This window comes from Lepus europaeus, chromosome 1 (assembly GCF_033115175.1).
Source record: "Lepus europaeus isolate LE1 chromosome 1, mLepTim1.pri, whole genome shotgun sequence".
In the NCBI taxonomy this organism is placed as follows: Eukaryota; Metazoa; Chordata; class Mammalia; order Lagomorpha; family Leporidae; genus Lepus; species Lepus europaeus.
Genome location: NC_084827.1, coordinates 162,939,214 through 162,954,018, shown reverse-complemented (window position 1 = coordinate 162,954,018; position 14,805 = coordinate 162,939,214). Strand labels below are relative to the sequence as shown.

The window sequence follows — 14,805 nt, the reverse complement described above, 5'->3', positions numbered from 1 at the left end:
AGATGCACTAGAAATTGGCTGTGGTGGCCTACTGCATGGTAGTCCACCATAATCACCGTACTTTGAGGAAATACCAGTTGTCCCACTTAGAATTCTATCTGAGGAAACCCTAAGTTACTGATTCCATTCTGGACTAATAATACATCCTTTTTTTTTCTTTCACTTTTTAAAAGATGTATTTATTTATTTATTTATTTATTTGAAAAGCAAAGTTAGAGAAAAAGAGATGAAGAGGGATAGGGAGAGATCTTCTGCTTGCTGGTTTACTCCTCAAATGGTCAGGGCTTGGCCAAACCAATGTCAGGAGCCTGGAACTCAATGTGGTTTTCCCATGTGGGTGGCAGGGGCCCAAGCACTTGGGTGATCTGCTGCTCCTTTCCCAGGCACAGTAGCAAGGAACTGGATCTGAAATGGACAAATTTTGGGACTTGAACTGGTGCTCACATAGGATGCCGGTGTTGTGGGTTGCAGCTCAACCTGCTGCACCACAACACCAGCACCTAATATTTTCTATGCTATCACATTTAGATTTTTGAATTTGGGATTCCTAGAACATAAATGTACTTATGCAACTGACTTGTAAAAAGTTCAGAGGGAGAACAACTGAGTGAGGGAAGCAGACTACAGAAGGGGAGGGAGCTGAGCAAGCATGTGATCGTTGCAGGTGCAAGTCCCCCAGAGAGTAAGTTTCTTGTTGATTCAACAGAGAATTCTGGGTTGACCAACTTGAGGCAATGAAACTGGGCTTTCATATTCCCACACCGGCCAGTCGAGTACCAGCTTCCTTGGAGATTTTGGCTCTATCCATCCAAGAGGACAAAATGTTATTGGCGGCTCAGATGTAGTTGTCTACAGGACTGTAGGTGTTGACCATTGAAACACTGAAAACACAGTCTGGGGATGTGAAAACAGTAAAATGGGATTTAGGGGTCTCTGTTGGAACATCACCTTGACTGTCCACTGCAAGAGCTGGGTCTGCACTGCTGCTCTCCCCATTCTTGTATCATTTCCATGCACTCAAGTCTTTTATTAAGTTAATTGTTTTCTGGTTTTTGTGGGTTTTTTTTTTTTTAAGATTTATTTATTCATTGGAAAGGCAGAGTTACAGAGAGGCAGAGAGAAAGAGCGGTCTTCCATCTACTGGTTCACTCCCCAGATGGCTGCAGTGGCCGGAGCTGCGCCGATCTGAAGCCAGGAGCCAGGAGCTTCTTTCAGGTCTCCCATGCAGGTGCAGTGGGCCAGCGACTTGGACCATCTTCTACTGCCTTTCCAGGCCATAGTAGAGAGCTGGATCGGAAGTGGAGCAGCCGGGACTCGAACCAGCGCCCATGTGGGATGCTGGCACTGCAGGCAGTAGCTTTACCTGTTACGCCACATCTCCAGCCCCTTCATTGTGTCTTATCACAGATTCTTCACATTGATGTTTCCCAATTTCTGGGGGGAGAATCTTACAAAAGGAAGCTTAGCAGGATGAGGTACAATGCATGGATGCGGATGTCCTTGAGTCCTTCACCGATGTTGTCAGCTGCTTCTGCCATTCATTTTAGGTTGCCGCTTACTCTTCTTTTTTTTTTTTTTTAAAGACTTATTATTTTACTTGAAAATCACAGTTACACAGAGAGAAAAGGAGAGGCAGAGAGAGAGGTCTTCCATCTACTGGTTCACTCCCCATATGGCCGATCCCCATATGGCTGATCCGAAACCAAGAGCCAGGAGCTTCTTCCGGGTCTCCCACGTGGGTGCAGAGGCCCAAGGGCTTGGGCCATCTTCTGCTTTCCCAGGCCACAGCAGAGAGTTGGATCATTGTGGAGCAGCTGGAACTCAAACTGGCGTCCATATGGGATGCTGGCACTGCAGGTGGCAGCTTTACCCACTACGCCACAGCACCGACCCCTACCAAATACTCTTCTAACACTGCTACTGGTCTTGATGGTTTGTGTGGTGGTGGAACTGAGATCTTCAACTCTGAGGGATGTGAGCCTCTGGTCACCATGTGCTTCTTAGCTCATAGTTGCTGTAATTTCTTAACAGAATTCAATAAGAACCATGCTCCTGCTGAGCATAAGAGCACTGTGGTGCCCTTGTGAATCCCCTTTATTCCAAATATTCCTTCTTGCCCTCTTATATAATAGCAACCCTTCTTCCTTACAATGAGTAAAGTTATTTACTCTTGCCCATGTGGTAAATCCCATCTTTGCGTATTGATCTGCCAGCAATGGAGCCCAAGATGACAAGGTAGTGAGCATGACTTTAACTGTTCTTTTACTGTGCTCCTGGCCAAAGAGTTTCCCCTCTGGAAACCAGAACCACAGAATCTTAAGTTGGAGAGACAAGAAGCACAAATTCTCTGAGTGAGTTACTGAAAGTAGTGGCGTGTGAGGCTGCCTCCTACCCCTTTATTTCTGGATTCATGTGTTCTCTATAAATGTGATGGTTTGGGGCCAGCACTGTAGAAGGTTAAGCTTCCGCCTGCAACGCTGATATCCCATATAGGCACAGGTCGAGACCTTGTTGCTCTACTTCTGATCCAGCTCCCTGCTGATGTACCTGGGAAAGCAGCAGAGGATGGCCCAAGTATTTGGGCCCCTGCACTCATGTGGAAGACTTAGAAGAAGCTCTTGGCTCCTGGTTTTGGCCTGGTCCAGCTCTGGCCATTGCAGCCATTTGGGGAGTAAACCAGTGAATGTGAGATCGATCGATCGATTTCTCTCTCTCTCTCTCTCTCTTTCTCCCCTTCTCGCCCTGTATTTCTGCCTTTCAAATAAATATATAAATCTTTTTAAAAAACATGTAATGGTTTGTAGGAGTGGGGAATGTCTGGCCCATAGGCCATTATTAATCATTTTGTGTGTCCCTGCCAGGTGGGATTGAGTTCAATATATCTGTAGTAAGCTAATTTTTAAGTTGATAATTTTGTATGGCCTACGAATGATATTATAATCATCCAAATGGCCTTCAGCAGAAAAAAGGTTCACCACCCCTGGTTAAGGTATATTATATCCCATTTTTAATGAAGCTATCTTTTAAGCTGCACTTTTATATTTTATTTATTTATTTGAAAGGTAGAAGGATCCGACAGAGATCTTCCATCTGGTAGATTACTTCCTAAATACCTAAAAGCAGCTTGGACTGGGCCAGGCTAAAGCCAGGAGCCTGGAACTCAGTCCAAGACCTTCCATGTAGGTGTCAGGGGCCCAGCTACTTGAGCCATTACTTTCTGCCTCCCAAGGTGTACATTAGCAAGTATCTGGAATTGGAATCAGACCTGGGACTTGAACCCAGGCATTCTGGTGGAATGTGAATATCCCCAGCAGTGCCAAATGCCCACCCCAAGCTGCTCTTTCAAAGCCTATTGCTTTATCAGACCAACAGCTGAGGGTAGAGTATGTGGTCGTCCCCATAGATCTGTGGTCATACTCCTTTGTTGTACCTCCTTTTCTGCAAAATGCACTTCTTGTTCTAAGGTACATTCTATTTAAGTTTTGATGTTAGTAAATTAGACAGTCTTATGAGTCTTTGGATAGTAATTCCAGTCAAGACACTTTAGGCAAGAAAGGCAGTGCATACCTGGAGTATGTGTTAATTCCAGTCAGAGTTCATTGCTGTCTTCTAGGGTGGAAGGATTGTGATGTGATCAGTTTGCTAGCAAATGACAGCTTTCCTCAAGGTGTGCTGTTCAGAGGCTCAGCATCAGCTGTTGCTGAGCGGTTGGACAGTTAGCAGCAGTAGTAGGTAAACTTTGGTGAAGGTGAGCTCCTACTGTAGCTTCTGTTTCTGCCAGCATGACTTCTTTTTTTTTTTTAAGTATATATCTATTTATTTTTTGACAGGCAGAGTGGACAGAGAGAGAGACAGAGAGAAAGGTCTTCCTCTGCCATTGGTTCACCCTTCAATGGCCGGCGCAGCGCGCTGATCCGAAGGCAGGAGCCAGGTGCTTCTCCTGGTCTCCCATGGGGTGCAGGGCCCAAGCACTTGGGCCATCCTCCACTGCACTCCCTGGCCACAGCAGAGAGCTGGCCTGGAAGAGGGGCAACCAGGACAGAATCCGGCACCCTGACCGGGACTAGAACCCGGTGTGCCGGTGCCACAAGGTGGAGGATTAGCCTGTTGAGCTGCGGCGCCAGCTCCTGCCATCATGACTTTTATTCAGGAGCCTTTTTTTGGTCCATGGAATGGCTAAAGGCGCAGATTGGCTGACATCTACTGATCATTAGTAGATGTTTGATTGTTTATTCTGAGTGAGTTTCTCTCATGATCATTAACATGTGAAGCAGATCTTTACTCTTTATACACACCTCCGTAAGCCTGTGCATATACCTCTTCCATAAATCACTTCCCCCTAATCTTCTAAGCTTGCTTCCAACTGTCCATGCAAACCATTTGCTACCACCCACCTTTCAAAGCTCTGAACAGTGGAGAATTTCCCTACACTACTGTCTTTCAAGGGAGTCCCTTGGTGGGGCTACAGTACAGCAGTCATTCATTTTCACTTAACAACAATGTGCCAAGGTAGCCCATTGTGAGTCTGGCCCAGGTTTATAACTTTTCTTTCATCTGATCTTAGGGAATGCCCGTAAGACCTATTCTTTTTATCTATGTCTGCTTACTTGGGTGTACTCCCACTATAACTGCTTCTGTTTTACAATGGATTGATACTGTCCGTCTTCCCCACCTCACCTCAACCTTATGATTTCATTGGTGTGATAGTACCCAGCTCATGTTGTTTAGCTATGGTTACATAGTCCCTTGACAATGGTCCTATGCTCGTTCTCTTCCCAGGCCTAATAATTGGCCAAGAGTAGTATGGCACACTTTACAGGTGACATTTAATTTTCTACTACAGACAGCATGTTCTTGCTCTAGAGACTTAATGTTCCGGGCCACAACTCTCCTGTGGGTGAGTGACTGTATATGATATCCTTGTCCTTAAGTTGGTAATTGGCTCAAAGAAGCCTACCATTTTCTTTATTGAGCAAATCAGTACTCACGGTGACAACCAGACAATTCTGTAGCCTTTATGATTACAAGTATCATTTGCCCCATGAGGTATCTATTGTGTCAAGTTTCTGTTGCTGTATAACAAACCATCCCAAAGTCTGGTGGTTTAAAATAGTAACTGCTTTGTTAGTGCTTATGAATTTATGTTCATCTGGGTGGTCTACTTATTTGGGGCCAGTTTGGTATAATGTACCTCTATTCTCTCTCTCTCTCTTTTTTTTTTTTCTTTTTTTAAGATTTATTTATTTATTTGAAAGTCAGAGTTAGCGAGAGAGAGAGATTGAGAGATTTATCCATTCATTCCCCAGATGGCCACAAGGTCCAGGGTTGGGCCAGGCCAAAGCCAGGAGCCAGGAGTTTCTTCCAGTCTCCCTACTTGGATCATCTGCTGCTGTTTTCCCAGGCATATTAACAAGAAGCTGGATCAGAAGTGGAACAGCTGGAACATGAACTGGCACCTATATGGGATGCCAGCATAGTGGGTGTCAGCTTTACCTGCCACGCCACAACGCCAGCCTCAGTTCTCTCATTTTCTTATGCATCTGTGATCAGTAGGTGCATTGGCTAGGGACTGTCTGGTCTAGGATGGCCTCACTCAAATAACTGGCCATTGACAGACTGTCAGTTGGGGTAATGAGAGTGACTGGCCATGTGTCTTTGACCATCTAGCAGGCTAGCCTGCAATATTCTCATAGCAATGGCAGGATTCCAACAGAGTGAGTAAAAAATTTGCAAGTCTTTTTGGCTTAAGATTAGAATTCACACACTATTAACTTCTGTCACATTATTTTAAAAAAATCATAAAGCCAACCCCATTAAGAGATGAAGAAATAAACTGTACTTTCTTATTAGATTTGTTTATTTGAAAGACAGAGAGACAGAGATCTTTCATCTGCTGGTTCATTTCCCATATGTCTGCAACAACCAGGTCCAGCCTAGGCCAAAGCCAGGAGCCCACAATTGAATACAGGTTTCCCTTGTAGGTGGCAGGGACTTACACACCCAGGCCATCACCTGCTGCTTCCCAGGGTGCACATTAGTAGGAAGCTGGAATCAGAAGTAGAACCAGGACGCTGTCCTAGGCACTCCACCATGGGATGTTGGCATCCCAAGTGGCAATTTAACCACTATGTCAAATGCCTACCCTAGAACATATCTTTATGGGAGGCTTAGCTACAGGGAGGGGAATAATTTCAAATTTTTTAGAAGTTTATTGAGGTACACAATTTACATAATTTAAAATTCATCTGGTTTAGCTATGTAACTCGGTGATTTTTTATATGTATACTAAGTTGTGTTACATCATCATAGTCCAGCTTTAGGACATTTCCATTATCTCAATAAAAACTGTTGGGTACATTCATTCTGCCATGTTTGTAAAATGCTAAAGATATTATATGAGCCATATACCCTTCTACATGGTTCCATCCCAATGTATCATAGATGAAAACTCACAAATTGTAGCACTGTAGAATATCCAAAATTCTTACCACCAGCAAAGGAATTTTTGTTGCTATTGCTGAACAAGTGGTCCAGTTCCAGAATCCTATCCTTCGAGTGGGCTTTCTAGGCCACATAGAATACCAACTGTTAAATATCAGGTTTCCAGAAGCAGACTCTGAAATGGAGTTTAGTTGCGCAAATGAATTAATAAGGAAATACTACTCCCAGGGGAGACCAGCAGGGTGTGAGAGAAGAAGGGTAGTAAAGGACAGGAAACAGAACATGTGTGTGATCGTAGGCAAAAGTCAATACAGGGGCCAGCGCTGTGCCACAGTGGATTAAAGCCTCAACCTGAAGCGCCAGTATTCCATATGTGTGCTATTTCTAGTCCCTGCTGCTCCTCTTTCGATCCAGCTCTCTGCTATGGCCTGGGAAAGCAATAGGAGATGGCCCAAGTCTTGGGCCCCTGTACCCACATGGGAGACCCAGAGATCCTGTCTCCTGGCTTTGGATCAGCTCAGCTCCGGCCAATGCGGCCATCTGGGGAGTGAACCAGTGGATGGAAGACCCCTCTCTCTCTCTGTCTCTACCTCTCTCTGTAACTCTGTTTTTCAATTAAATAAAAAGAAATCTTTAAAAAAAAAAAAGTCAATACAGATGTCAGACTTCATTCTGATCCTAGAGGAGAAATCTGCTTCCTTAATCTGCTATACTTCTGTACTTCAGCACCTGACCTTACTTACAATCTCAGATAGCAGGCAAAGGATCTCTAGTAGCTTGAGGGCAGCCACAGGAAGAAGAGCCCTAGGTACTGGCTATTAAAAACACACCTAAGTAGGTGTGAGACTATGGAAAAGAGAACAGAAAACTGAGTCAAAGGAAATCTGATGGAGCCACTGCAGGTGTTTTGTTGCTGTTTCATACTTTTACTCGTCCATGATGTTTCTCACTTTTTTAAGATTTATTTATTTATTTGAAAGTCAGAGTTACACAGAGAGAAAGAGAGGCAGAGAGAGAGGTCTTCCATCCGATGGTTCACTCCCCAGATGGCTGCAATGACTAGAGCTGAGCTGATCCAAAGCCAGGAGCCAGGAGCTTCTTTTGGATCTCCCATGAGGGTGCAGGGGTCCGAGGATTTGGGCCATTTTCTGTTGCTTTCCAAGGTCACAGCAGAGAGCTGGATTGGAAGTGGAGCAGCCAAGGCTTGAACTGACACCCATATGGGATGCTGGCACTGCTGGCGGCGGCTTTACCTGCTATACTACAATGCCGGCTCCATAATGTATTTCATAGATACATTCTAAGAATATAATGATACTTAGGCCAGTGCCGCGGCTCACTAGGCTAATCCTCCACCTTGCAGCGCCGGCACACCAGGTTCTAGTCCTGGTCGGGGTGCCGGATTCTGTCCTGGTTGCCCCTCTTCCAGGCCAACTGTCTGCTGTGGCCCGGGAGTGCAGTGGAGGATGGCCCAAGTGCTTGGGCCCTGCACCCCATGGGAGACCAGGAGAAGCACCTGGCTCCTGGCTTCGGATCAGCGCGCTGCGCTGTCCGCAGTGCACTGGCCGCGGCAGCCATTGGAGGGTGAACCAACGGCAAAAAGGAAGACCTTTCTCTCTGTCTCTCTCTCTCACTGTCCACTCTGCCTGTCCAAAAAAAAAAAAAAAAAAAAGTACTGATACTTTTCTCCTCCCTGGGCACTTAAAACAGAGAGTTCACCATCAAGTAAGTACTAAAGAAAATACTGAAGGATAGCTTTGAGGCATATGGAAAATAAACTCAGATGAAAAGTTGGAGAGCAGCAAAAAAAAAAAAAAAAAAAAAAAAAAACTCCTCTATTTTTGCTGAATGACCAGAGTCAAGAACTAGATTGACTCTTGACTTGGTAAGAAAAACTTTTTCATAATTTTCATTTGCTTAAGTCACTGACCTCTTGAAGGTTTAGCAAGGCTATAGCCTAACTTTCATGCATATCTATGAGTTTTACACTAAAAATGTCAGTTTTTTTTTAATGATAACTACTCAAACTAAAAACAGTATCTTTGTACACCTATTCTGTATTGATTTAAAATTATTGAATGTAGGAACAACAAGGCTATGACAGATCCTTCAAGAAAATATTTAACCAGCAGTAGAGAAAAACAGTTGAGTTTGAAACAGTCAGAAGAGAATCGGACACCAGGTAAGTTTATATAAGCTACTCATTTATTATCTAATATATTGTGTTAGACTGGAAATAAAAGCCTAAACTGGGTCATATATTTATTTTTACCTTACTCAGAAATACCTCATAATCTGGTACTAACTGGGCACCAATTTATACCAAATAGTTGGCTAAAAATTTTGAAGTATAGAAATATTAAAAAGTTGTATTATTTATAATAATTCTGGGCTATGCTTTCTTCCCTACTTGACTGTGTGGAATTAAGCTGTTTGATTATCTAAGTACCTGGCCTGTAGAATGAATCAGAGGAGATAAAGTGGTTGAAATTAAAGTTTATTGATATTGCTGCTTATTATGAACTTCAGAAGATCTTGAAATTATTGCATACAGCACTTCTAATCTATAATAAGGAGTCAATTGATACTACTTAAAGTGAATAAATCAAGAAATAGAAACATTATCTATCCCTATGGAAGAAATCAGAAAACTAACAGAAAATGGTGGTGGGAGGAGGGGGAAGAACGCTTGACCTACTGGATAAGATGCCCACACCCACGCTGGAGTGCCTGGCGTCAGTTCCTGACTCAGCCTTCTGACTCCAGCTTCCTGCTGTTTCAGACCCTGGAAGGCAGTGATGATGGCTCTGTCAGCTGGAGATCTGCACTGAGTTCCCAGCTCCAGGCTTTACCACCCCTCCCCTCCTACTCCTCATGGACGTTTGGGGAGAGACCAGTGGGTGGAAGCATGAGCACACTCCCTTTTTGTGTCTTTCTGCATCTTCAATAAATAGTTTGAGGAATTTATTTATTTATTTATTTATTTTGAAAGGCAGAGCCCAAGAGAGGAAGAGACAGAGACAAAGACTTCTATCCATTGGTTCATTCCTAAAATGGCCGCAATAGCCAGTACTGATCAGGCTGAAGCCAGGAGTGTGGAACTCTATCTGGGTCTCCCACATCAGTGGCAGATACCCAAGCACTTAGGCCATCTTCCATTTCTCCCCAGTTGTATTAGCAGGGAGCTGGATTGGATGTAGAGCAGCCAAGACTTGAACAGTCACTCAGGGAAGCTGGCTTCACAGGCGGCAGATTAACCCACTGCACCACCACTCTGGCTCCAAAAAAATTCTTTAAAATTCGGGAACAAAACTTGTAGAAGCTTAGGGCAAAGGAATATTGTTTTACTATTATAACTTTTCTCACAGTATTTGTATATATTTTACTTTGATTAAAAGAAAAGGAATACAAAGAGACCAAATGTGTACTTTTATTATGAAATGAACTTGAATGACTGATTTGGGAATTAAAGTTTTCCTTTGTTCATTTATTTTAAAGGGCTTTTACCTTTGCAGTCATCATCATTTTATGGTAGCAGAGCTGGATCCAAGGACTACACTGCTGGTGGTACTAACCTAGACAGGTATGCATTGGTTGTATGCCTTTTGACAAACTTGAAGAGCTCTCTATTTCAGAATATTGAATGATGGGATAAGTTAGGTATTAGGTCTAGGTGAATACCCTAATTTAAAATAACAAAATTGGTAAGAATCATAGAATCATGACATTTTAAGTTAGAAAGTACTCTGGAAGTATTTTAGTTCAGTCTCTTTTCAAATTTTTTTCTTTTCTTTTTTTGTTTAAAGATTTATTCTTTTTTTTTAAAGATTTATTTATTTATTTGGAAGTTAGAGTTACACAGAGAGGAGAGGCAGAGAGAGAGAGAGGTCTTCCATCCTCTGGTTCACTCCCTAATTGACTGCAACGGCCGAAGCTGTGCCTATCAGGAGCCAGGAGCTTCTTCCTGGTCTCCCACATGGGCACAGGGACCTAAGGACTTGGGCCATCCTCCACTCCTTTCCCAGGCCATAGCAGAGAGCTGGATCGGAAGTAGAACAGCCGGGTCTCAAACTGGCACCCATATGCGATGCCGGCGCTTCAGGCTAGGGTGTTAACCTGCTGTGCCACAGCTCTGGTCCCAAAAATTTATTCATTTGTTTGAAAGAGTGGCCGGGGAAGGCAGTGGAGGATGGCCCAAGTACTTAGGCCCCTGCACCTGTGTGGGAGACCAGGAAGAAGCACCTGGTTCCTGGCTTTGGATCAGTGCAGTGCCGGCCGTGGCAGCCATTTGGGGAGTGAACCAATGGAAGGAAGACCTTTCTCTGTCTCTCTCTCTCACTGTAACTCTACCTGTCTAATAAATTTAAAAAAAAAAAAAAATTTAAAAAAAAAGGGAGGGAGGGAGGGTTCTTCTATCTGCTGATTTAACTCCCAGGTGGACACAACAGCCAGAGGTAGGCCAGGCCAAAGCCAGGAGTCTGGAGTTTCTTCCAGTTCTCCCACATGGGTGCAGGAGCCCAAGCACTTGAGCCATCTTCTGGTGCTTACCAGGCACATTAGCAGGGAGCTGGATTGGATGTGGAACAGCCAGGTTTCAAATAAGGCTCAGTCCCAACTGTTACGGCTGTTTGGGGAATGAACCAATGGGTGGGAGATTCATTCTCTCTCTCTCTCTCTCTCTCTCTGCCTCTCTCTAACTCTGCCTTTCAAAAAATAAGCCTTTTCTTGGGGGAGAGCAGAATGTATTTTAATGGACAGTGGCAGTCTTTTGGCCTAGTGGCTAAGATGGCCATCACCTGTATCAGAGTACATGGGTTTGATACTGGCTCTAGCCCTGACTCTAGACCCTGGGAGCACCCACTTGGGAGGCCTGGCTTGAGTTTCCAGCTCTTTTGGCCCTGTCTTATCCAGTGTGGTCCTTTGGATAGTGAACCAGCACATGTGAAATCTCTCTATCTCTCTACCTCTTAAATAATTTATTAAAAATAAAATCAAAATGGGCAAAGGATCTGAATAAACATTACTCCAAAGAGATATATAATATAAATGATCAACAAACATAGGTAAGACATGGTTTAATGATGAAGGAAATACAAATCAAAACCTCAGTGAAGGGGTAAACATTTGGTGTTTTGTTGGTTAAGTTGCTTGGGATGCCTGCATCCCATATTAGAGTACCTGTTTTGAGTCCTGGCTGCTCTGATTCCCATCTGGCTTGCTGCCAGTACATACCCTGAAAGGCAGCAGATGATGGTTCAAGTATTTGTAGGAGACCAGTATAAAATTCTCAGTTCCTGGCTTTGGCATGACCCCTCCCTAGCTGTTTGCCAGCATTTGGGGAACTAACTAATAGAAGACTTCTCCCTCTCCCTCTTTCCCTCTCTCTCTTTGCTTTTCAAATAAAAAATAAAATAAAAATTTTTTAAAGATTTGTTTATTTGAAAGTCAGAGCCACAGAGGAGAGGCAGAGAGAGAGAGAGCTAGTAAGCACGTGTGAGCGTGTGCTTCCATCTGCTGATTCACTCCCCAAATGGCTGCAATGGTCTGGACTAGTCGAGGCCAAAGCCAGGATCCAGGAGTCTCGTCTGGGTCTCCCCCATGGGTGCAGGGGTTCAAGGACTTGGGCCATCTTCTGCCGCTTTACCAGGCACATTAGCAGAGAGCTGGAACAGAAGTGGTGCAGCCAGGAACCAGTGCCCATATGAGACTGGAGCTGCAGACAACTGCTTTACAAACTGCTACACCACAGTGCTTGCCCAATAAAATAAATTTTTAAATTAGAAAAAAGAATCACAGTGAAGTTCTACTTCACATTCATTAGGATGACTATAATTTATTTTTTCAAAAAGGAAAATAGTAAGTGTTGACATGATGTTTAAAAATTGAAAGTCTTGGTCATGCTGATAGAATGTAAGGTGTTTCATCCTCCATGGAAAACCGCATGGCAGTCCCTGAAAAAGTTAGACGTAGGTGGCCAGTGTTGTGGCATAGTTTGTTAACCCGCCACCTGTAGAGCCAGCATCCCATATGGGCACCTGGTCGAGTTCCAGCTGCTCTACTTCTTAAACAGCTCCCTGCTAATATGCTTGGGAAACAGATAATGACCCAAGTCCTTGGGCCCCTGCACCCCTGTGTGAGACCCAGAAGAAGGTCCTGGCTTTGGTCTGGCCCAGCCCTTTCTGTCCTGGCTACTTGAGGAGTGAACGAGAGGATGGAAGGATCTCTCTCTCTCTCCCTCCTTCTCTCTTTGTAATTCTGCCTGTCAAAATAAATGAACAAGTCTTAAAAAAACAAAACAAAAAACAAAACATAGCCACGGCGGCCATTGGAGGGTGAACCAATGGCAAAAAGGAAGACCTTTCTCTCTGTCTCCCTCTACTGTCCAAAAAAAAAAAAAAAGACATAGAATTACCGTATGACTCAACAATTCTATAGATACAGAAGAATTGAATTAAATGGTTTGTAAATATATACATTGTGTATATATACACAAAAGAAAATAGATATATTGTGTGTGTGTATCTATCTATAAATATATATTAATACTTAAGTCATGAATGTTAATAGTCTCACTATTCACTGTGGCCAATAAGAGGGAGCAACCCAGATGTCCATCAACAAATGAATGAATGGCTAAATTATGATTATGCATCTGAAAGAATATCATTCATCCATAAAAAGGAACAAGGTACTCATCCATGCTACAATGTGCATGAGCCTTGAAAACATGCTGAGTGAAAGAAGCCAGACACACATGGCCACTGGGTATATGATTCCATTCATGTGAAAGTAAAGGAAAACCTGTAAAGATAAAAAGTAGACTAGTTGTTGCTTAGGTTAGGGTGAGGGCAAGGGAGGATATGGGGTAGTGATAGTTAATGGATATAGGTTTCTTTCTTTTTTTTAATTTTTTTAATTTTTTCCTTTTTTTTTTTTTTTGACAGGCAGAGTGGATAGTGAGAGACACAGAGAGAGAGAGAGGTCTTCCTTTTTGCCGTTGGTTCACCCTCCAATGGCCGCTGCGGCCGGCGCATCGCGCTGATCCGAAGCCAGGAGCCAGGTGCTTCTCCTGGTCTCCCATGCGGGTGCAGGGCCCAAGGACTTGGGCCATCCTCCACTGCCTTCCCAGGCCATAGCAGAGAGCTGGCCTGGAAGAGGGGCAACTGGGATAGAATCCGACGCCCCGACCGGGACTAGAACCCGGTGTGCCTGTGCCGCAGGCGGAGGATTAGCCTGTTAAGCCACGGCGCCAGCCATGGATATAAGTTTCTTTTTGAGGTGACAAAAAATGTTCTAAACTTGTGACAGTTTAATAACTGTAACATCTGTTAATATTTAATATCTGTAAAATATTTTGGGTGGGTATATAGATAAAACAAGATTGATGACCTATTGATTACCAGTATAGCTAAATTCTTTAGTAAAATGGGTGATTTTTATAGGAAATATCTTTCATCCAGTGGACTCAAGAAAAGAATATTAAAGAAGTTTGCTATTTCAAAGATTCCTTTCCTCCTCCCCATGAAAATACCAAGCTGTGAGATTTTATAAGTTAGTATTAACCAAATGATTACAGAAAGATAGAATAAACCATGTATCTATTTTAGAAGTTTCATAATACTTTGTAACAGCAGTACAGGAAAGTTACAGATCATTTGTCCAATATGAACACGGACTTGTCCAAAATAAGGTACTAGTAACTGACTCCAGTGGTCTATTTAACATGATAGTTAAAATCAAATAGTACACATCCCAGAAATATGAAGGTAAGTTAATATTTTAAAATCATTTGAGAACTATAGTAGATTAAAACAAGCTTTTAAAATGATACCTACTTTTAGATACTAGAAATAGGATTATTTGCTTAGTTCAATAAAATGGTATCTACCAAAAACTTAAATGGTATTACAGTTAATGTTGAAACGTTAAGAAGTTCCATCAAAGTCAAGGACAGGATGACATTATCCTAAATGTTATAACCAATGTGGTAAGAAAACAACTAAGTTACGAATTTAAGGATTGGAAAGGGAAAAACAAAATTGTCATATTTTTGCAGACAGTATGATCTGTTAAATGCAAAACACTAAGAATCTCCAGAGATTATTAGAACAAGTAAAATAATTCTGTGAGGCCTCTGTAAAACAATATCAACTTTATAAATAATATTCCTGAATTTAGGAATAATTAATTTTAAAATATAATAGAGGGCGGGCGTTGTTGTACAGTGAGTTAAGCCACTGTGTGGGATGCCCACATCCCATAGTAGAGTGCTGGTTTCAGTCCTGGCTCCTCTGCTTCCCATCCAGCTTCCCGCTAATCCGTTCTGGAAAGCGGTGGATGATGGCTCCAGTGCCTCCGCCGCTG

At 43.0% G+C, this 14,805-nt stretch overlaps 1 protein-coding gene across 7 annotated transcripts in view; it reads left to right on the top strand.

Moving 5' to 3' along the window:
* USP37 (ubiquitin specific peptidase 37) overlaps window positions 1–14,805 on the top strand; it is a 97,773-nt gene that overhangs the window by 25,656 nt on the left and 57,312 nt on the right. For all 7 annotated transcript variants that reach the window (XM_062191781.1, XM_062191773.1, XM_062191766.1 and 4 more), the window contains exons 8-9: window positions 8,526–8,623; window positions 9,940–10,024. In XM_062191781.1, the coding sequence (XP_062047765.1) occupies window positions 8,526–8,623; window positions 9,940–10,024 (183 nt within the window). The remainder of the gene's footprint in view (window positions 1–8,525; window positions 8,624–9,939; window positions 10,025–14,805) is intronic.